Source organism: Mesoplodon bidens (genome assembly GCF_964165515.1).
Source record: "Mesoplodon bidens genome assembly, chromosome: 8".
In the NCBI taxonomy this organism is placed as follows: Eukaryota; Metazoa; Chordata; class Mammalia; order Artiodactyla; family Ziphiidae; genus Mesoplodon; species Mesoplodon bidens.
The window spans coordinates 78551332-78575564 of record NC_138165.1 but is presented as its reverse complement, the minus strand read 5'-3'; the positions used below and the strand labels follow the sequence as shown (position 1 = coordinate 78575564).

The 24233-nt window shown below is 44.4% G+C and overlaps 1 protein-coding gene across 2 annotated transcripts in view; it reads right to left on the bottom strand.

Annotated features, from left to right (window-relative positions):
* Positions 1-12021: 12021 nt before the first annotated feature.
* AOX1 (aldehyde oxidase 1) overlaps positions 12022-24233 on the bottom strand; it is a 77151-nt gene continuing 64939 nt past the window's right edge. Inside the window, exons 29-34 of one of the 2 annotated variants that reach the window (XM_081242431.1) lie at positions 24002-24054; positions 22653-22767; positions 18601-18666; positions 16706-16894; positions 15614-15781; positions 12022-14664 (exon numbers count right to left, since the gene is read on the bottom strand). In XM_081242431.1, coding sequence (XP_081098557.1) covers positions 14614-14664; positions 15614-15781; positions 16706-16894; positions 18601-18666; positions 22653-22767; positions 24002-24054 — 642 coding nt within the window. In that variant the 3' untranslated portion in view covers positions 12022-14613. The remainder of the gene's footprint in view (positions 14665-15613; positions 15782-16705; positions 16895-18600; positions 18667-22652; positions 22768-24001; positions 24055-24233) is intronic. The other variant, XM_081242430.1, reaches the window with a different exon arrangement.

The following is a 24233-nucleotide window of genomic DNA, read 5'->3' as shown; positions in this document are numbered from 1 at the left end:
GGGTTATTGATGAAGGGGCCTCGAGAAGTGGTCCCTAAGAGGAGATTGAATACTGAAGAAAACTAGCCTCTTTCCCTTTTGAGAGAAGATTTTTTTTTTTTATAAATCTATTTATTTATTTATTTATTTATGGCTGCACTGGGTCTTCGCTGCTGTGCACGGGCTTTCTCTAGTTGCAGCGAGCAGGGGCTACTCTTCATTGCGGTGCGCGGGCTTCTCATTGCTGTGGCTTCTCTTGTTGCGGAGCATGGGCTCTAGGAGCTGGGCTTCATTAGCTGTGGCTCGTGGGCTCAGTAGTTGTGGCACGGGGGCTCAGTAGTTGTGGCTCACGGGCTCTAGAGCGCAGGCTCAGTAGTTGTGGTGCACGGGCTTAGTTGCTCCGCAGCATGTGGGATCTTCCCGGACCAGGGCTCGAACCCGTGTCCCCTGCACTGGCAGGAGGATTCTTAACCACTGCACCACCAGGGAAGTCCCTTGAGAGAAGATTTCTACACTGAGAAGCTGGTCAGTGCTGTAGACACAGTGCACGGGGGTTTTATGAGGCATTTGATGCTGGCTGTGCTCCCTCTGTGGAGGGGATGAAGAAATGTAAATGAATGATACCCCAGAAGGGTTTGTACTTGAGTGAACAAGTCCAATGTCAACAGTGTTGATTAATTTTCTCATAGTTCTCCGCTTGGCTTATTCTATTCAGTATTTTAATCAATGACATACATACAGACAGAAGGTAATGTTTATCCGATTTGCAAATAATAGTATCAAAGTTAGAAAACAACGTGACAGGCATATATGCAATTTAATAAGAATTTAAAAGTTTCCAAAATGGAAAAAGGGGAAACACTGCTTTAAAAGTCTTAAGGCTTTTTTCCATTGAGTACAAGTTGATGAGTCATAAGGGAGTTTCTTCTGATCCCTAAGAGTCTATAACTTCATAAGCATTAATAATACTTAAATAACAACTGTAGCAGCTACAGCCACAACAAAACATAAAGCAAACAAAAGTTCATTGCTTCTTTTGGCTGACTCTAAGTACATAATTAAAAGATTTTTAAAGGCCTAATATTTCCAAACACCATTCCAATAACATTGCAACTGCATCAAAATCACCCATGCAAAGACTGTTTCCATAAACATGTGCTTCCCAAACATACATTACGTTAAAGTGAGCAGAAACAATTGATATGATGCCAAGAATGTAACAGTCGTGTGGAAAATTCACTTTACTTCTTGGCCGGCTGCCTCAGTTTCCCCTCCTGCTAAATAGGGATGGATAATACTTGCCAACACAGCTTGAGAGAAGTGGGTCACAGAGATCAACGAGTCAATCTTTGCCAAGTCCTTTGGCCTGATTCCTTGGAGGAAAATTCTTGAGCCTCCTGCTCATCTTGTCAAGGATAGTACTCGTTCTACAGTGTAGAGGTTTGGGACTCACCACCCAAGCTTCCCATTGACTGCTCTGTGGTGGGGCTCTGGGTGGTTCCTTAGGAGACTGAAGATGCTCATCACCAGGCCTGGGGTGCAGAACTCGCAATGGGTACCATGGCCTTTAGCAATCCTTTTCTAAAAGCAGAGAACACAGAGGATCCAGCCTGAAAGCTGAGGGGTAGGAAGCTCTCAGAAATGAGGCAGAGGCTCTGACTGGTACAACTAAAGGTCGGCACAGGCCCAGCAGGTATAGGCTGGAAGTGCTGTGATTATTCACATGTAAGACGCCAAGGGATGCTTTCTGGGGAGAGAGTCCATTGATGTCTCTGGGGAGGAAGTCCTCGAAGTTAACCTGGGGCATGACTTCAAGGGCACAGTTTGGATTCAACCAAGACCACAGACATTGAGATTATCTGCTTTTATTTTGTTCTCCCTCTCATTCTGCTACCACTTGGGGAAAAAATTGAATTCGAGGGATTTGTTGTAAAGTCTTCTGTCCATAGAGAGAGCTCCAGCTTTTCTACTTCCTATTTCCGCTGAAGGGTTAGCTGGTGTTTCATTCATTTTTAGACATTTGTACTAATGCAGCTGAGTACCTGAGTTTAAAAATCCCACACAAACCAGCCTTGAGACTAATGCACCCAGCTGTGTGCCTCTGATGGTGTGAGGGGCTTCGTGGGAGTAAAAGGACAAAAGGTCGGTGAGGTTCCTTCCGCCTGGCCTCCGGCTCAGTGGTCTGCCGGCGACCTTCCTGGCACACCAATGCCTTATGGTGTGGGAGGGTATTTTAGCACGAGACATAGTCCTTACCCCCAAAATGTTTATTACTTATTCAACATATATAGTCTTGACTAAAGACTATCACATAGCATGCCAAATTCAAATACCTAAGTTACAAAAGTTTTTTTTTTTTTAAGCATTTTCTTCTGGCTAGAATTAGCAGCTTGGCCATTTACACAGATCAAACACAGAATAGGCAACCTTGTCTTTTTCATTTCGTTATAGGAAACAAGATAAATGTGCATTTCTGTGTCTTTGTGCATAGGTCCCAAAACCTTCCTGCAGGAAGGATTCCTCCCTGAGGCAATTAGATGGTCTGAAGTGACTCAGAGAGTCACTCCCTCTGCATCACTTGCCCGTACATTTTTACAGAAGTGTAATAAGCTTCAAATAATAATAAAGAAAGCCACAGAATGAAAAAAGAAATTAAGGAAATGTTACCATTTCTTCCTATGAGAGGGACAGAGACCTTCACCTACCATATCTATTTTCTTTACATCTTTACTGGAGTATAATTGCTTTACAATGGTGTGTTAGTTTCTGCTGTATAACAAAGTGAATCAGCTATGCATATACATATATCCCCATATCTCCTCCCTCTTGAGCCTCCCTCCCATCCTCCCCATCCCACCCCTCTAGGTGGTCACAAAGCACCGAACTGATCTCCCTGTGCTATGCAGCTGCTTCCCACTAGCTATCTGTTTTACTTTTTCGCCTGCCATCTTTGTCCTCTAAAACCATAAGCCATGGCCCAAACAGCTAAAGGAGTCACCTAGATCTATATTTATCCTGAACTCATTAACCTATGCTTTTACCTGAACTAGATCTATCCTGGTTTTGGTGCTTCCTATGCCTTCTAAGGTGGCGGCAGCAGCCCCATCGAGGGAGCAGATGGGCACCAGGCAGGCAGCGACGGAGGCGTGACTTCAGAGATCACACAGTGAAGCCGAAAAGAATTGGCACAGTGACAGCAGCAGTTTCCAAAAAAGAAAAAGGAAAATGTATTTAGATGATTATAATAGTAATTACTTTGATATGAATACAATTAGTTAAGTATGTATCAAAGCTGGGCCATTACATCAATGATTTGGAACTTGAGTATGGAGACCTAAAAATAAATATTCTATTCCTTGGAATTAAAAAAGCCATTTCCCCCTCCCAACTATCTTGTTGAAAAATAGTTTTGGAGTTGAAATGGTCTCTGTTTACTCCTATACCCTTTTCAGTTTGCCAGCTGTTATATGTCTGGTCAAATAAATTCGTGACCCTTCAAACAATCTCCAGGTTACCTGTGATCTTATAAAAGACCCAGAGGATATGAGGAAGAAGTTAAGAGACCACCTTGAAGGCAAGTCATTCAATAACTTCAGCGGAGTGTAAACTCCACGAGGGCAGGTAACTTTGGTTCCCAGTGCCTAGGACAGGGGAAGCTTGATAGATACTGGTTGAATAAATAATGAGGATAATTGGGCATTTCCCCTAAATGTTCAGGCTTTTGAATGCACATGAAATTCATTGTACCTCTCAAGAGGAGGAGAGAACTTGAGTTTGACCCTGAATATGGTCATCTGTCTACAGGAGCATTATTAGGAAGGGGGAGAGCAGGCTTTTAGATCTCTCCTGGGGTCTCTCTCTCTTTTTAATTCACACAAAGACAGGAAAGGAGGAAGTATCTAAAAGGCACACAAACCATCGAAAATGGAAAATTTCTAATATAATTGGAGCCTCCCCAGTACCACTTCCTTTAAACAAGGAAACGTAGGATAATTGGAAGAGAATATAATACAACTTTGGGTGCTTGGCCTAAGGAAAGAAAAAGAAATCTATAGCCATCCGTCACAAAATGCCTGAACGTTCAATTCATTCATAAATCGATGATGGAATGAGCAGAGGGGATGTAGTGAATTAGAGCTGGTTTTCTGCATGGTTGTGGGACACCACCCAGTGCTGTCATGACACCTTTATACAGTCACAAGAATGTGAAGATGTCAAAGTGGAAAGAAGGTACACAAACAAGGTACTGCTGCCTGTTGAGTTTCTAAGGGCACTTTTCACACTTTTTTTGGCATTGAAACAAGCAAACAAAAATCAATATCTCTCAGGGTCCTTCTCTCTTTTTTTTTTTTTTTTTACATCTTTATTGGAGTATAATTGCTTTACACTGGTGTGTTAGTTTCTGCTGTATAACAAAGTGAATCAGTTATACATATACATATGTTCCCATATCTCTTCCCTCTTGCGTCTCTCTCCCTCCCACCCTCCCTATCCCACCCCTCTAGGTGGTCACAAACCACCGAGCTGATCTCCCTGTGCTATGCAGCTGCTTCCCACTAGCTATCTATTTTACGTTTGGTAGTGTATATATGTCCATGCCACTCTCTTGCTTTGTCACAGCTTCCCCTTCCCCCTCCCCATATCCTCAAGTCAATTCTCTAGTAGGTCTGTGTCTTTATTCCTGTCTTACCCTTAGGTTCTTCATGACATTTTTTTTTTTTTCTTAAATGGTGGCTTTCACTTCTTTCCAGATTGCAGGTATAGATGTGTTTTCTGGTCTCCAAACCTGCCCCAGGACAAGTCTACAGGGGGCTCCTGTCTTTACACTGTGATTGAAGATTAGGAATCAGTCAGAACACCCTCCAGGAGGCCAGACTGTCAGCCGCAGTCTGGGGCTCAACTCTGGTGAATTCAGGCAGACCCCAGCTCTCCAGAGCTCTCACTGGTCAACCCTCAGTTCCATAGAGGGTCAGTGCAGACAGTGATCACGTGCTCACAGCTGGCCTGGCGGCTGGCCCTGGAGACCAAGGCAGGACCCTCAGCTACATGTGACACTGACCAAGAGGCTGAGGCCCTCCATGAACTTAAGTTTCTCAGAATGAATCAGGTGTCAGGGAGTGGGGCTCAAAAACCCCCACATTTCAAACAATATTTCCAGGTGATCATTATCCTTGCTTAAATTCAGGAACCATTGTTTTATACCATTCCATTTGCAAGACAAGCCACTTACTTTAATCCTACCTACAATCGAAATGTTTGTAATGTCTATTTAGGTCTTCCGCCCATTTTTAAATTGGATTGTTTGTTTTTTTGATATTGAGCTCCATGAGCTGTTTGTATATTTTGGAGATTAATCCTTTGTCTGTTGTTTCATTTGCAAATATTTTCTCCCATTCTGAGGGTTGTCTTTTTGTCTTGTTTATGGTTTCCTTTGCTGTGCAAAAGCTTTTAAGTTTAATTAAGTCCCATTTGTTTATTTTTGTTTTTATTTCTGTTACTCTAGGAGGTGGGTCAAAAAAGATCTTGCTCTGGTTTATGTCAAAGAATGTTTTTCCTATGTTTTCCTCTAAGAGTTTTATAGTGTCTGGTCTTACATTTAAGTCTTTAATCCATCTGGAGTTTATTTTTGTGTATGGTGTTAGGTAGTGTTCTAATTTCATTATAAAGATCTATTTAAAAAAAAAAAGAAGCTCACATTACATCTCCTAGTCAAGGCCTATCCCCGTGAATACAGATCAGCCTTATCAAGCTGCTGATTAGAAGACGGAGGAGGTGGTAGTCAGCTAAGCTAGGGCTGGTGTAAGTTGGCACAGTTGCCTTATTTAATATTATTTAATTGCTAAATAAACTGATTCAGTGAATCAGCCCCACAGTAAAATGATGTAACAAGCAATAAATCTGATTTAAAAAATGTTTGTAATGAAGCATGATAGGAAGAAACAGTTCTAAACTTTGCAAGAGAGATTGCAAAGTTTCCAGAGTTTCTTATTAGCTTTGATTTCCCAAACAAACAAAAAGATACAGTGTTTTCTCAGGTAGAATAATAAATTTACTTCAGGATCTGAATTACTCTCAATGACCCCTGCAGAGGAAATGATTCTATAGATTGAGGCAGTTTACCTGTAGCCCGTTATTTCTGAATAATAAGAATCATTCGGACTATGCTTGTTGATCTTGTTGGCCTGAGTTGATCAAACATCACTCTTTGCAATTATAAAATTACATAACACTGTATTGTATTTGGCTTTATTTTGTCCAAATGTTTGCCTTTGTGTCAGAGGATAACCAACAAGGATTTGCATTCTAACACAACACGGGTTTCAGGAAAGTAATAAAAGATTATGAAATACTGAATATTATAAACTTTTTAAATTCTTGAGTTCACAGAGTTGAGTAAATTGGTTTTAACTCTCAATACTACCTATAAAACATACTCTTTGTTTGTCACTCATATTTGCAAAGTTAAGAAAACAAGACCTTGGCGGTAGTAATCAAATAGCATGATTTCAGCACCCACGGGAAAACATTTGCACAACTCACTGCCACTTCCCGTTGGTGAAGGGATTCTAGAAGGCTTGCCACCACCTGAGGAGAGGAAACTTGGTCCAGGGGAAGCAGCACAAACTCTGGGAGCAGAAAGATGAGAAGCAATGTCCCTCTGATGCCTATTAGCTGAGTGATCTGGGGCATATAGCTGCCCTGAGCCTCCATTTCTGTACACAGCCCTACGTGGAGGGGGCACACATGGGACCATTATGCTCAGTTTCAACCTCAACTGCCTCTTCCTCTCTACCAGTGGGACTGAGAACAACGATGCTGGGTTGCCCTTCAGGTCCAGCGTTAAAGACAGTGAAAAGCAAAGTGCACATTCCATTCGTGGATTGTGTCTTAGTTAAATCTCAAGAACTCAAAAAAAAAGTGGGACCAGAGGGCTTCCCCGCTTCCCCGGTGGCGCAGTGGTTGGGAGTCCGCCTGCCAATGCAAGGGACACGGGTTCGTGCCCCGGTCCGGGAAGATCCCACATGCCACGGAGTGGCTGGCCCCGTGAGCCGTGGCCGCTGAGGCTGCGCGTCCGGAGCCTGTGCTCCGCAGTGGGAGAGGCCACAGCAGTGAGAGGCCTGCGTACCGCAAAAAAAAAAAAAAAAAGTGGGACCAGAAAATTATTTTGCCCTTTGTCCTAATTTAAGGACAAAGGTCTGATTTAAGCCCACTTAAAGAAGTAACAGATTGGGCTTCCCTGGTGGCGCAGTGGTTGGGAGACTGCCTTCCGATGCAGGGCACGTGGGTTCGTGCCCCGGTCCGGGAAGATCCCACGTGTCGTGGAGCTGCTGGGCCCGTGGGCCATGGCCGCTGGGCCTGCGTGTCCGGAGCCTGTGCTTTGCAACGGGAGAGGCCACAACGGTGAGAGGACCGTGTACTGAAAAAAAAAAAAAAAGTAACAGATTAAAATGTAAACTAACCGTAAAATTTATCCCTAGCTTTCCGGGATGACGTCTCTTCTAGTCTTGCTGGTCAAAAGTTTTATAATTAGTTGCAAATGATCTGAAGATTTTACACTCCTAATTTGTGTGTGTCGGGGGAGGGTGGCTTGAGGCAGAGGGGAGGAAGGAAGTGGGGAGGAAGAGAGAGATGCGGAAGATGGTCATAAAGAGAAATCGATGCCTAACACTTAGTGAATACAATCTAATTTGGCATGCAATTACCAAATGTAGTCTGAAGACATCAACATAATCCAGTGCTTTTCATCTAGTAGTCCTAATGCATTTTACAAGTAGATTCCACCCCCTCCTCCCAGAGACCTACAGATTGATGGAGTGCCATGGTCACTGAGTCAATCACCAGTTCACGCGCTGGTCACCTGAACCTAATACCTTCTTGCTACCATGGTTTCTTTCTCTACATAAATTTAGAAACTACAGCGCGATAAACTTACCTTCCTTCCATTCACAAAGAAAACAAGTTCATCTGACTCCTTAGAATGAGACATTACGCCAGAATAATTGGCTGAATGTTGTGGAGTTGCACCGAAAGCACCTGCTGCTGTGTCCACCTGAGCCAGGGGCCGAGATGTTCCCATGGGAGGATGACCAGCAGGACAGAGGGCAGCCCCGAGGGGTGATTCTGGTCTGCTCTCGGTCTGTGTTCCTGCCGTCAAATCCTGTTTGCCTGCCTCTCAGTTGTCTTATTTCCCTGCCTCCCTCTGTTACCCTCACTTTCCTCCTCCCTTAGGCCAATTTGAAAGGTCAATCTCAATCTAGTTCTTACACAATGTACACTTTTCCCTGCCCTGGGGGCGACCCACCGGAATAAAATTTCTTCTTACAGGGGCTTCCCTGGTGGCGCAATGGTTGGGAGTCTACCTGCCAATTCAGGGGACACGGGTTTGAGCCCCAGTCCGGGAGGATCCCACATGCCGCGGAGCGGCTGGGCTCGTGGGCCATGGCCGCTGAGCCTGCGTGTCTGGAGCCTGTGCTCCGCAACGGGAGGGGCCGAAGCAGTGAGAGGCCCGCGCACCGCGATGAAGACTGGCCCCCGCTTGCCACAACTAGAGAAAGCCCTCGCACGGAAACGAAGACCCAACACAGCCATAAATAGATAAATAAATAAATTAAAAAAATTTTTTCTTCTTACAGCCAGCAACAAGAACTTTCTTTAATCTGAAATGGAACTAAATCATGTAGATGTAATGCATTCAGGTGTGTTTTTAGGTGTTAATGTATTTGTTTTTAAATTATGAAACTAATGCTTATTTTTTTAAAATCAAAACCACAAAATTGTATAAAGTAAAAGCGAAAATTCTCCTTCCCAATTTTCACTTTTCAGAGTTAACTATTACCAGATTCCTCTGTATCCATACAGAATTTTTCCATGCGTATATGAAATATATGTACGTACATGAATCTAGAAAGTGAAATCAAACTATTCATATTACTTCGAAATTTGCTTTTCTCAAGTTACTTAGGCGCTTTGTGCCTCAATTGCCTCACCTGTGAAATGGACAAAAATAGTAGTATCTCTCTGGGGATTGCTGTGAGGATTCAATCAGCTAATAGGTGTACTTAGAACAGCACCTGGCACCTAGTAAGTTCTCAATAAATGTTAACTATTTTTATTATTATCATAATTTATTAAACTGTCCTCTAAGTTTTACATTGTTTTCCATTTTTCACTATTACAAGTAGGCTTTATCTTTGCACATTTGAGCAAGTATTTCTGCTGCACAAATTCTGAGAACTGGAATTCCTGGGTTGGAGGTCCAACTAAACTGGCTTCCAAAATGTGCAGTAATACAATGAATCGTGTATGAGAGAGTGTCTGTTTCCCCATATGCTTCACCAGCACTGAGTACCATCCATCCTTGGCATTTTTCAAATATCTGGGGGGAATTTCAGTTCATAATTGGCATTTCTTCTGTTATTGTGAGATATTCCATCTTGCTATAGATTTAGTGAATATTTTTATTTATTCTTCTGTCCTCTATTTTCTCCTATTAGGTTTTTTACTTTCTTACTAATTTGAAGAATTTTCTTTTAATTAATTTATTTTTATTTTTGGCTGTGTTGGGTCTTCGTTTCTGTGCAAGGGCTTTCTCTAGTTGCGGCTAGCGGGGGCCACTCTTCATCACGGTGCGTGGGCCTCTCACTGTCGTGGCCTCTCTTGTTGCGGAGCACAAGCTCCAGACGCGCAGGCTCAGTAGTTGTGGCTCACGGGCCCAGTTGCTCCGCGGCATATGGGATCCTCCCAGACCAGGGCTCGAACCCGTGTCCCCTGCACTAGCAGGCAGATTCTCAACCACTTCACCATCAGGGAAGCCCTGAAGAATTTTCTAATATACAAGGGATATTAACCATAATCTGCTGTAAATGTCCAGGTATTTTATGCTGGTTTGTTAACTGTCCACTGGAGACATCACATATAGCCCTTCAATTGCGAGTATCCTGCATCTGGGAGGATGGAGTTCCATCCTCACCAGGCTTCCAGATGGCATGTCCGTTGTACCCTCTCTAGGTCATTCCATTGCCCAGGCGCTTCTGAGTGGTACAGATGTGATATGACCATTGGATCCCATATCTCACGCTTACCTCACCCTGCTGCAAAGCAGGTGACAGTATTTGCTGTAAATTGTTCTGAGGTGATGTTATGGGGGATCCTACAAGAGCAGATTTAATACTAAGTAAGCCCTTAGGCAGTGGTGATGGCTGAGGTCCTGGAGGCAGGCACAGCAAAACTTCACCCAAGACATGCATCTCTTTCTGTTAAAATAAATCACAGCTCCTTCCAGGGTAGAAGTGTTCAATGTTGTCAGCTTGCCACCAAGTGGCGAATTGGCCTCCTGGAAGGATGCTGCCAAACTGGGGACTAGCTTTGGTCTGTATTGGGGGCCGGTTGGACATTCAGCATCAGCTACATGGATGCACAGGGCCCATCCCTGCCCTCCTGGCCCTTCCCACATCCATTGTGTCAGCAGTGGAGTGACCAGGGACAGAGGTGGCTAATGTCAAATGCCATTTTGTCTACTTTGCCTCTTTCATGGTGGGTGTTTTCTGCTAGAAGTGGAATTCCTGGGTCGAAGGGTATGTACACTGCTGGGTCCAACTAAATCACCTTCCAAAATGTGTGCGGTAGTACAACCAATCAAGTATGAGATTGTCACTACTACACACGAGTCCATATGTATTTTAACCTTGGGCCACTCAGCTTTCCACACAAAGTGGATGACCAGGTGCGCCATCCAAAGCTCTGCCCATCAAGAGAATCTGCCCTCACCACCTCTGAGTAGGGCTGTAGTGAAGACACCACCCATACCTGGCTTGTACACACATACTGAGCCCACCCATTTGTGAACCAAGCTGACTTTTCCTTTTCCATCGCTTTGTCATAAAGGACCTCTCACTCCACCGTGTAGCCACAGGGATGATTTGCGGGAGACATGCTGATGTACCAGTAGTGGGTAACGGGGTCTGGGTTACCTGCAGCTTGCTTGTTCCTCCAATTCCTGCTTGTGTTTGATTTTGGATGTGCCACTTCCAACTTACCTTATTGCTTCTGGGCTTGCTTAATTGCATTTTAACAAGATCCTCAAGTTATTTGTGTGCATTTTAAAATGAGAGAAGCACTACATAGTATCAGACAGACAAAAGGATAGGTCGAAGTGATAGTGTCTTCCAGGCAGAGGACACAGGCAAAGGTTCCAAAGTGAGAAGCAGAACGGGAAGTGCTCACGGTAAAAGAGAGGGGGTTGTGAGAGAATGCGGGAGAGGTGGGCAGGAGCCAGATCACTGAGGGTACACACGCCACCTTAGGGACTTGGAACAGTATCCTGGTGGGATGAATAGGAAGCCATGGCAGGATTTGAGGCAAGATCGTAACATGATCATATTGTGTGTGTGTGTGTGTGTGTGTGTCCATACTTCTACACGTAACTTTGGCTTTAATCTGGAGAATGGTTTGGAAGGGAAGCAAAATGAACACGGGCAAAGATGAGGAGGCTACCGCAATAGTCAAGTTAGAAATAATGATGGCTTGGAACAACATGGGAACAAAGAGGGTGAGAGGCAGAGGTAAGACACTTCTCTGAGGTGGGAGTAACAGGACTTGCGCACCTGGAGGACGGAGCATCTCGGATCACTCCCCCCTTCCCCCCAACCCCTGGCTTTGGCTCAGCATCTTGTGGACGGCTGCACTGACAAGAAGATCTATTTGGGACCCATTAAGATGGAGGTGCCTTTGAGACATCCAAGTGGCAGTGACAGAGAAGTTGGGTTTCCAGAGCTGGACTTGGAGTGAGAGAAGCCCAGGCTGCAGGCAGAGAAGCCACAGGAGTGAAGGCACCCACCAGGGAGAGGGAGTGAGATGAGAGATGAGGACCCACGGCTCCCTGGGAGATCCCAGCATTTATAGACGTGGGCTGGAGGAGGGGTTGGCAAAGGGAGGAAAAGAGAGGGGGAGAAAGCAGAAGACACAGAAAACCTGGGGGAGCCAAGTTGTGAGGATCCTAAGAATGTGCCCTCCTTTGATCTGTGTCACCACAGCATCCAGGGTGAGACTTTAAAATGCGTCAGTTCATGTTACTTCTCTGCTCTGCATTTCACTCAGATTAAAAGCCCACGTCCTCCCAGTGGTCTCAAGGCTCTGCTTGTCTGCCCCTCCCCAGGCCTGTTCCAGGCTCACAAGCGCCATTTCTGTCCACAGAGAGGCAGGCACGCTGCCCCCAAATGCTCTGACGTGCTCTTCCTCCAGGTATCTTCTTGGCTCAGACCCTCACCATCCTCATCCCCAGACCTACCAGCTGCAACCAGCTCCAGGTCTCCCTCACTCTCCGTCGCCTTAACCTGTTCTACTTGCATTGTTCCCTCAGCACTCGGCTCCATCAATCACACTCTGTAATTCAATTATATTTATTATTTTCTGTCTGTCTCCCCTGACTAGATTATAATCTTCACAAGGGCAGGGATCTTTGTTGATCTGGCTTACTGTTATGTCCTAAGTGACTAGAACAGTGCCTGGCACATAGTAGGTGCTCCATAATCATTTGTGATATGAATGAGAAAGTCTGCTCTTTAAAGGGTTTTAATGTAACCATGTGTAACCATAATAAGAATGACCTTAGTCTTTAGTCCTAGGCCATTGAAGAAGTTTTGCCATCTTACCTGGGTCTGGGACAAGAGTCAAGAGTTGAAAGTGTGACAGGGAGAAGATATTATACTCTAGTCTCTAGTCCTTTATACATCAGTGCTGATGTTTCTCTCTGCCATTAATGGACATGGAGGTTTTCAGCGATTCTGTCTTGCTGCTTAATCCACTTTGAGGTTTCCTGTCACTAAAGGCCATTGGGATAAATTTCTTATGAATCTCACAACTTCTCACTCTTCCACGTTTTCTGTTTCTCACATACCATAAAATTCACTCTTTTAAAGTGTGTATAATTCAGTGGTTTTTAGTATATACACAGGTTGTTCACCCATCATCACTATCCAATTCCAAAACATTGTCAACAGCCTGAAAAGAAACCCCACACCCATTAGCCATCACCATTCCATTCCCTTTTCCCCTCAGGGCCTGGCAACCATTAATCTACTTTCTGTTTCTATGAATTTGCCTATTCTGGACATCTCATAGATGGAATCACACTATTAATATGTGGCCTTTTGTGCCTGGCTACTTTCACTCAGATAATATTGTCAAGGTCCATCCATGTTGTAGCGTGTATCAGTATCTCATTCGTTGTATGGCTCAATAATATTCCCTTATATAGATATACCACATATATCAGTTTACAGAGTTGGGCTGTTTCCAGTTTGGGCTATTATAAATAATGCTATGAACCTTTGTGTACAAGTTTTTTTGTTTTTTGTTTTTTTTTGCGGTACACGGGCCTCTCACTGTTGTGGCCTCTCCCGTTGCGGAGCGCAGGCTCTGGACGCGCAGGCTCAGTGGCCATGGCTCATGGGCCCAGCTGCTCCATGGCACGTGGGATCCTCCCGGACCGGGGCACGAACCTGCGTCCCCTGCATCGGCAGGTGGACTCCCAACCACTGCGCCACCAAGGAAGCCCATAAATAATTCTATGAACCTTTTTGTACAAGTTTTTGTGTGAACATACGTTTTCAATTCTCTTGAGTATACATGTAAGAGTGGTCATATGCTAACTACATGTTTAACTTTCTGAGGAACTGCCAAACTGTTTGCCAGATGACCTGCACCATTTTCATTCTCCCCAGCAATGGATAAGGGTTCCAATTGCTTCACATTCTTGCCAGCACTTACTATTGTCCATCATTTTGATTACAGCCATCCTAGTGGGTGTGAAATGATATCTCATTGTGGTTTTCATTTGCATTTTCTTCATGACTAATGAGTTTGAGCATCTTTTCATGGCTTATTGGCCACCTAGATGTCTTTGGAGAAATGTCTATTTAATTCCTTTGCCCATTTAAAAATTGGGTCATTTATCTTTTTATTGTTGAGTTGTAAGAGTTTTAAAATATATTCTGCACACTAGATCTTTATCAGACATATGATTTGCAAATATTTTCAATACTTTCTCCTGTCCTGTGGTGTGTCTTTTCAATTTCTCATAGTGTCTTTTGAAGCACAAAAGTTTTTAGTTTTGATTAAGTTCAATTTATCTGGTTTTTTCTTTCATCCTAGACTCTTTAGACATAGTGCCTAGATCCATTCTGACAAGAAAAAGAGGGTGATAGCAGATGGGGACAAATGAGAAAATGACAACTTTACAGTTCATACTAATAAAATTATTTAGAAAACCGCCTTTCACTAGACAGTATAATTTCTGTTGGTGAATACAAGCCAACTATGAATCACATACAAACCATTATCTTCCATTCCATTCAGCTGGATGGATTTAAGGGACAGAATAATAAAGAATACCATTCTAGAGGAAACCAGTTAGCATTTATGCCATTTAAAATATGATTTCTAAATTGCTTAAGCATATCTATCAAATTCCAAATGGAACATTTAAAATCAGCATCCTATAAAAGCAATACTCTGTGAAATGATTTCTGAACTGTGAAAATTTGTCTTTCAGACCCATCATCCTAGAGCATTGAGACTGGATAGATTGCTTTGTTGGAAGAGCCAGCCCATCTTCGCCAGAGGTTTGTATTTGATTCATATGGGTACACTCCAAGGAGCATAGGATCCAGGTTCATCTCTTGGAATCTGGAATAAAAGGACAAGTTTGGATGTTTGCAACTTGGAAAATGTTTGTGACGTGTGACAAATAGCAGACTATAAAATAGGATAAAAATCGCCCAGAGGGTGACCAGGACAATGAGAGGTCTGGCCATGACAGTATGAGAAACGTGGAGGAATCCAGGAGAAGGCCAAGGGTCAGGCAGGGCAGGACAGCTATGAGAGTCATCTCATGCTTGAAGAGGGACAAAGGAAAGGTGGAATCAGCCTCTGTGCTTCTTCAGAGTGAAGCAGCGATTCGTGGGGTTTAGGAAGAGCTATGAGGGGTACCATGAAGGGCGCTCATGAGAGGAGGTATAGGACGGGGCTCTCCCCTCAGTATAAGGAATAACTTGTTTACGGTCAGAGGAGTCACTGTCAATGGCATGACCTCCTCCTACAATGAAAAATCCCACTGGAAGCGCCCAAGGAGAGCTGAGATGTTTGCTCAGCCGGAAGGGGGCGGGGTTGGCTTGCAGGAGGGATTCCTGCTGCTGGGGGTTGGGAAAGGGCCCGTCCTACTCTGTGGTTCAAATGAGGAATGGCACCTACTCCCAGTGGTTTGGAAGGAAGTTTAGTCTGTCTTCTAAACTTCCTTCCAAGGAAGTTAGATTGCGGAGGTGGCCCAGATTCTCGGCCTGGGATTCTTGGGTTCAGGGCATGGTTCCTGAACTTTATTCCTGACTAATGTGTCCTGGGAAGGGAACAAAACTAATAAGGAGGAATATACGATTGATGAATGAAGAAATGAAGAATGAATCTTTCTCGTTTAGTGGTGCAGAACTGAGCCCCACTGCAGGCAGGCTGCTGTCCTGCTCAGATGTCTTCGGGACCCCTGTCACCTCTTCCTCCGTGGAAAACCACCATGGTGGGTTAAGGAAACTTAACCACAAGGACAGGGGAAAAAACAATTCAGACTTGTATGAGCAGAACATACCATTTTTGTGAACTTGTCTTCACAGGCCATTCTAATCTTCTCTGGGGTCAGTGGACTATGGAGCTTCAACGGTCCAAGCAGCCCTCTCTCCTGTCGTGCTGCACTTACCGCGTCCTGGATGGCGAAAAACACCGAACACCCCAGGAAGACCCCAGACTCTCCCAGACCCTGGAAGGGAAACAAGTCAACTAGATTATGACTCTCTCTTTCTCTCTCTGTATATATATATATATATATATATATATATATATATACATATATATATATATATATATATATATACATATATATATATATATATATATACACATATGTATGTGTATTATGTATATGTGCATCTATAGGTACATATGTGCATGTACGGGTACATAAAATATTAAATATTACATGTACAACTTTTTCCTTTAAAAAGTTAATTCACTATTTTAACCCAGTATTCCCATTCTTAGGATTCCAGCCTAAGGAAATGATCCCAAATGGAGAAAGCAGATATAGGCATTAAGATGAAAAATCAGACAACCTGATGGTAACAGTAGTTTGTGTTAGTCTCCACGATTTGGAGTATTTTTTTTTTTTTTTTTTTTTTTGCGGTACGCGGGCCTCTCACTGTTGTGGCCTCCCCCGTTGTGGAGCACAGGCTCCGGATGCACAGGCCCAGCGGCCATGGCTCACGGGCCCAGCCACTCCGCGGCACGTGGGATCTTCCCAGACTGGGGCACAAACCCGTGTCCCCTGCATTGGCAGGTGGACTCTCAACCACTGCGCCACCAGGGAAGCCCAGATTTGGAGTATTTTTTAAAAATTGTATAATGTTGTTAAATTACGTTAAAATTAAAATGTTTTGGGAATTCCCTGGTGGTCCAGTGTTTAGTACTCCGTGTTCCACTGTGGGGGGCACGGGTTCAATCCCTGGTTGGGGAACTGAGATCCTGTAAGCCGCATGGTGGCCAAACAAACAAACAAAATGTTTAATAGGGCTTTTTTCCCCTACAATCCTGGCAAAACCCCCAAACAACCAAGAGATAAATGTAGCCCCTCCCTCCTGGCACAGATATCACATAAACATGCATCTATTCATAGAGCACAGCTTACCTTAGACGAATACAGGGTATTTGAGTTTTGAGATGGAGGCAACAAGGAAACGTGCAACTCCGTGGGGATGTCACAGATGGCAGGGATCTTATATTGGTTTGGGCCCCGAGTGTACAGGACCCCCTGAGGAGAATAATTCAGTTCTTCTATTGTATAAAGTCCCATGCCTTGAATAAATGCACCTTCAATCTGAGGCAAAAAAAAAAAAATTTCCATATATGAGAAAAGACAGTCAACAGTAACATTTCACCTTCTTGCTGTTAGTCTGAATTTTAAAAATGCAGTTGAAGGGGGTTTGCAGCATGTCTTGGAGTACGTCTCCAAATGTTTACTTACAAGTTCACCTCGAAGCATGTCTGAACATCTTAGCGAGCGCTAAGTTCACTCAAAGGACTTGAGTTCAAATCTCAGCTTGGCATTAAAATTGCAGCTCTGGAAGAACCCTCAGGGAGCCCGTAGCCCACATGCCCTGACTTTTTCTGCCTACAAGGCAGCTGGTTGGCCACAGACCCCAGCACCCCAGGAAAGGCTCTCGGGGCTCTGGAACCTTAGCAGCTCCTCACTCACGAGCCTGCCAGCCTCACATCTCTGGACTCAGTTTCCTCGCTTGTAACATGAAGGGTTCGAACCGTGTGCTTGCTTAGCTTCCTTTACAGCTTTAAAATGCTCCGGTTCTTAGATGTCAGCACGTGGACAAAATTACCTTTCCACACAGACTTCTGATTTCTGAGTCTCTTCTTCCTTTCTTTCCTTCCTGTGTCCATATTTTCTCCACCCATCTCCATCCTCACTTCTATCTATTAGCAGAGACGTTCTTCTCTACCCCGATGTTAGAGGAAGCTTCCTAACACTCCAGACTGCTCCCCGGGCCAACTCCCCTCCCCCTGCTAAGTGAGGTGCCTGTCTTTGGAGGCTTCCACCAGCCCGGCCCTCTTCTGCTCCCTACCTCCAGCCTCACATCCTGCTCCTGGGACATGGGTGAGCGCTGCCACCAGCCTCTCCTCACTGCCAGCCATGAACACAAGGTGTGCAGAATCTTAGCTCTTTCTTTAGGTTGATTTCCTCCACTCTCCTCCCACCCGGAACACCTCTTCCCGATCATTCTTTGACTACCTGGTCCGCACCACTTCCTCCCGGAAGCCTGCTTTGACTTCTCCAACCCATACATTCTTCCCATTCTCCAGTCAATGTCCTAATTGGAGAGTCCCTCAGACTATACGCTCCATTGCAAGTAGGGAGCTGAATGGCCCACTGGGGCTGAGGCAGGTAAAGAAAGTGAGTGAAGCTTCCAGAGAGCATGTGACTTTCTAAAGAAGCAGCCAATCAACTTTTCCTCGTGGAAATGTAGCTCCGGTGTTGGCAAATTTTCTGTGTTTCCAAGAGGTGCTAGCCATTTGAAAATTCATGTAAAATAGCTTGTGATTTTTCAATCTTGTTAATTATTTCAAATATAAATTTTAAAATGTCTGTGGGCAAAATAGGCTACCCATCAACAGCTGCTGCTGTAACTATTTGACGTTTGTTATCTCAACCCAACATTAAACTCCCTGACGCCAGAGCCCATCGTCTCCCCAGGATTCAGCACTAAGCACTGCATTCTACTTCCAGCCCACAGGTATGGGGCTCACTTTTCACCTCTAGGCTTAGTCCTGCTCATTCAAGCTCCCCAGTCACAGACTGTATGTTTCTTCAAAAACTACCTGAAACACCTTTGTTCCCTTCCCTTTTTTAAACACTAAGAGATTTGAGTTCTGTGGCTGTCCTGAACGGAAAGATTCTGAAAAAAGGGATAGAATAAGAAGATGATGAATAAGCCAACGGGATGTGTTCCTGGCAGATCCCCCAGAAGTTTTGACTTTTACAAATAGGGAGTCAGGAAAGTCATTTCCACATACCTGGCCTATGTCAAGGGCCGGATTTATACTGCAGCCAACATCCATGACAATGTCTGTTCTGATGTTCTAGTAATATAAAAAAAAATGAAAAATGTCAGTTTAATGAATACAACTTGGGGAGACAAAGTTGAGAAGCAGTTCCTGTCAGGATGGCATTGGAAAAGAACCTATCTTTGGGCCACATTATATTTCAGGAGAAAGAAGCAACAAAGTTTATTATGTATAACTTTCAAAGTTATATAAATACTCAACCAGCTTAATCAGTGATTTTTTTTCTTGGAAAAAATAGGAGAGAAAAATATTTACTTGACTTTGATTCCAGCTGAGTGATGTAACATATTCCATTTAATCCACTATAACAAATAGAACATATGCCACAGAAAAGAGAAAATGTCTATGGCCCTCTTGATCCTTGTTGCAAAACTTTGTGGCTACCACACAACCCCACATTCAGAGTCCAACTGGCTGGGTGATAGTTACTGAATCAAGAACTCAGGGTACATCAGCAACATTTTTCATTTTCAGAGCAGAGCAGAGATTAAATCTAACGTTACCATTTTGGTGACCAAACGTTCTCTGATAACCTACAAACGAGGAGAAGGACAGCAGGCCCTGCCAGGCTGGTGATGACACCTTTGCTCCTCAGCAGGTCTGTACCTTCTTTTCTGTGACATATGGTATTTGTCATGACAGATTCTACTTATTATAATAATAATAATAATTATTATATTTATATATTTTTTGTGGTACGTGGGCCTCTCACTGTTGTGGCCTCTCCTGTTGCGGAGCACAGGCTCCAGACGCGCAGGCTCAGCGGCCATGGCTCACAGGCCCAGCTGCTCCGCGGCATGTGGGATCCTCCCGGACCGGGGCACGAACCCGTGTCCCCTGCATCGGCAGGCAGACTCTCAACCACTGCGCCGCCAGGGAAGCCCAACTTATAATTATTAATGGAACAAAGGAAACCCAAGAATTTCCTTATTCGATCTGGGACTTTCATCTAGCATTTTTCTTAAGTAAATTAGATAGTGATCTAGAATGTTTTACTATAATAAAACTTCAGGCACCCACCCCTCCTGTGTAAAGACACAGTGAAATGTAAATTTCTCTTCCACACCAGTTAGCAAGGCTGGTGGCCTCTTCTAGGAGACCAGTGGCCTCAACTGGAAGCGAGCAGGGGTGCTCTCAATTCTGCAGTGTTAGTGAAGGTTTTGCTTTCAAGGCTGTGGACTTCCTGCTGTCTGCACTGTCATTTGATAGGGCTGTTCTAGGCTGTGGCAGCCAGACTCCACGATGGCCCTCAATGGCCCCCACCTCCCCGCATTCACGTCCTCATGCAGCCCGCTCCCGCACTCTACCAGGGGTGGCTTGTGTGATCAGTAGGATATGGCAGGAGTAATAGTTCAGCACTCCGAGACTAGGCTGACTGTGGCTTCTGTCTTGGGTTCTATCCTAATCACCCATACTCTCTCTCTCCCCTTTTCCTTTGGACCAATCCCTCGCGGGGAACCAGCTTTCACGTCCTGAGGACACTGAAACATCCTACGGAGAGGTCCAAGTGGTGAGGAATGGAGCCCTCTGGCCAACAGCCAGTGAGAAATTGAAGCTTCCTGCCAACAACCATGCAATGCAGCTTGGAATCGGATTCTCCAGCTGCCACTGAGCCTTGAGATGACTGCAGCCGTGGCCGACAGCTTGGCGGTAACCTCATGAGGAAACCCAAGCCAGAATCACCCCAATAAGCCACTCCCAGGTTCCTGGCCCTCAGAAATGGTATCAGCTAATAAATGTCTGTTAAAGCAATTCCATCAATATGAGGAGAATTTCTGAAAAATAGGCCACAGGGAGGTCCCTTAGTGGGATGTCACATTACAGCCTTTGCCTTGGGGTGATACCTAACCTGAGCCTCAGATCTAGCTTTTATGAAGACATCTGATAAGGCTGTTTCATGCATCTCTTAAGATTGTTCAGTTGGGCTTCCCTGATGGCGCAGTGGTTAAGAATCCGCCTGCCAATGCAGAGGACACGGGTTTGAGCCCTGGTCCAGGAAGATCTCATATGCCGCTGAGCAACTAAGCCCGTGCGCCATAACTACTGGGCCTGCGCTCTAGAGCCCACGAGCCACAACTACTGAGGCCGCATGCCACAACTACTGAAGCCTGCGCGCCTAGAGCCCGTGCTCCGCAGCAAGAGAAGTCTCTGCCATGAGAAGGCTGCGCACCGCAATGAAAGAGTAGCCCCCGCTCGCTGCAACTACAGAAAGCCCGTGCATAGCAACAAAGACCCAACGCAGCCAAAAATAAATAAATAAATTTATATAAAAAAAGATTGTTCAATAAATTATAAGAGCACACCTTAACATTTCATACCAAGGCTAATTATTTCCCTGTTCTTAGATGTTAACAAGACTAAGGCACATGCAAGACACAAGGAAACCCAAATGATTAAGTCTTCACCAACATTTTCTTCGAGGGGGGGGGGCGTAGAAATCAGTCAGCATGAGAGAACTTTCTACTGAACTCCCTAACACAGGACAGCTACTGTAGCATGAAAAGCATGCTTAGAGTGATCACTGTCTTGCCCCAGTCCAAGTTTCCCCAAAAGTAATCTGGTTTGAATCAGAATCCAGACATGCTAGATACTTGAATGGGCAGATTCAATAAAGGTGTAGGTTCAATAACGGTGTATATAATTTCAAAGATTAGGCTGACTACAGTTTAAAAACATACAGGCTGGAGACATATTAAATGAAAACTTATATTTGATCACAATCCAAGATGCAGTCACAAAGGATGTTTGGAAATATCAAGAACTAGAGCTTGCCTCTGGGTAACTTTTGGGCAGATTATCACATGACAGCTGTGAGGGCATCACAGTCCCATTTAATCCATCGATGATCATTTATTGTTATTGATAGTGGAAAGGGGCTTCATTTACCCTCAGAAGCCCAGCTACAAGAGGAGAAACTCTGAGTCCTTGAAGCAGGAGTGTGTGTGTGTATGTGTGTGTGTGAGAATCCGTGTGAGCATCTCCTCATAGCATTTCTTTTTTTTTTTTTTTTTTTTTTTTGCTGTACGCGGGCCTCTCACCGTTGTGGCCTCTCCCGTTGCGGAGCACAGGCTCCGTATGTGCAGGCTCAGCGGCCATGGCTCACGGGCCCAGCCGCTCCACGGCATGTGGGATCTTCCCGGACCGGGGCACGAACCCGTGTCCCCTGCATCGGCAGGCGGACTCTCAACTACTGCGCCACCAGGGAAGCCCCATAGCATTTCTTAAAAGCATAAGGATGCTCTTAAACTATCTAAAAAGCAGGACCTAGCTGGACAAAAGATATCAAAAGCTGGCCACTAGCTCCCCTGGGCTGGCCCTTGGTGCTTGTTAGCAGATTGTGGATGCTTATGAAATCCTTCAAGAACGCCATATGGGGCTTCCCTGGTGGCGCAGGGGTTGAGAATCTGCCTGCTAATGCAGGGGACACGGGTTCGAGCCCTGGTCTGGGAGGATCCCACATGCCGTGGAGCAACTGAGCCTGTGAGCCACAACTACTGAGCCTGCACGTCTGGAGCCTGTGCTCCATAACAAGAGAGACCAGGATAGTGAGAGGCCCGTGCACCGCGATGAAGAGTGGCCCCCGCTTGCCACAACTAGAGAAAGCCCTCTCACAGAAACGAAGACCCAACACAGCAAAAATAAATAAATTAATTAATAAACTCCTACACCCAACACCTTCTTTAAAAAAAAAAAAAAAAAAAAGAATGCCATATGATGGCATTTCATGCAAGAGGAAGCCCCCTGTAGGCTGTTTCTTCCTTGAAGTGATTTTTTTTTCCTGATTCCATTTGAAAGAGCAGGGGAAATAAAGAAGAGAGGCTGCCAGTTGTTTTCCACATAAAATACCGAGGCGATTGCTGAGCTTCTATTTTCCTTGGTAAAACAGACAAATTATCCTTAGGCCGATTACATGGTGCCTCTCTGGTGCTCAGACAGATGGAATACGTGGGAAATAGATGTATCTAGGGTTCAACTTGAAGACCTTCCCAATTGGTACTGACCTTATGAGCACCTGTCAGACAGTCTATCTCAACCTCGGAACAGGCAGCTCCATAAACAAAGTATTCAAAAGGACGGCCTTCGCCTGTCTCCCAGTTCATGTTCGACTCATAACCCCTGGAGGAAACAGAATTCTTGAGGAGCGTTGTTAAGTGATCAAGTCCCCTAATTGCAGACCACAATGGTTAAACAGACCCGTTAAGAGCTGTGCTCAATTTGTATGCACAGCAAACCAGAGGAGTGCACATGTACAATGATGTGTAGCACATAATACATGCAATAAGTCTGCTGAATAAATAAATATTTACTTCTTTCTTATTAAACTTCCTTTGCCTGAAAAAACATGAAACCACTCCCTACCACTGACTCCTTATGCTTGGAAGTTAACTACTGACTGTATGGACATTCATCCTATTGCTTTTGGCTAATATTGGGTCATGTAATCCTATCGCCATCAGATTTGGGGGATTCCACCTGGATTTTACACCAAACACTCCTTCAAAGGTGCACGCTTGCCTGTTCACCCGTCTTGCTGGCTCTAGGATTCAGCCTTCTGTGCGAGGGATCAGGCCCCTTGGCTCTCATTCTGTGCCACTACTCTGGTCGCTTCATCAGGCACCATGGCCTGCTCTGTTCCTAACTATTCTTTAAGAACACCAAACGAATGCCATGGTGGAAGAGAAGCATAGGCCAGCAGCTTGCCAGTACTTTCTACCCTTCTCTCCTCTGCTCTGCCCAGTCTGGAGGGGCTTATTCCTGATAGCCAATTCCTGATAGCCTGGGACACCCATGACAAGTGACAAAGAGACAAAATCAGGTATGACTCTCTATGTCACTCTATTCTCTGATGGCTTCCACTCTCCATTAAAATAACTCGATAAATTGATAGATTCTTTTCCAAAGTGTCTGAGTTCTAGTTGTGCCACATCTTGACAACACATAGGTATTGTCAAATTCTTATATTTTGCCAATCTAGAAGGTGTGAAATGGTATTTATCTTATTATGGGTTTAATTTGCATCCCTTTCTCTTCATTTCCTAACTTAAGGGACACACTGAGTTTTCAACAAAAGGTCAACCACTGTTGTGGGTCCCAAGCACTAACTCCCAGGGAACCCTCCAGTACTTCCCAGTATGATTTGAATCATCGATTCAGCTGTATTTTATTTGTGTGTCTATTTTTTCCCAGGCTTTCTGGAAATTTGGATTAAGTAGCACCTAAATGTTCTTTATAACAGTGGGTTAACACAAGGTACAAAATCATTTTTTGCCAAACTGGCAAACAGAAATGAAACTTCCCCTCAAGATACCGCTGCTATTTTCCATAGCATGCGATTGAAAGGACTATTTACCTGAAGTATCCAGTAGCTGAAAGACTAATGCTTTCATTAAAAGCAGCCTGTGCCTGGGAAAGAAGAATACAACGTGATGCAATAAAGATGTTTAAAGTAAGAATCACTCGAGACTTCAATATTCATTTTACTCTGTGTTAAATAAAGTGATCAGTAGTAATAACTAGGAAGGACCAAGTTTAATTTATTCCTTTCAGCGTTTTCCATCTCTATAGGCATTTATGGTTCACTG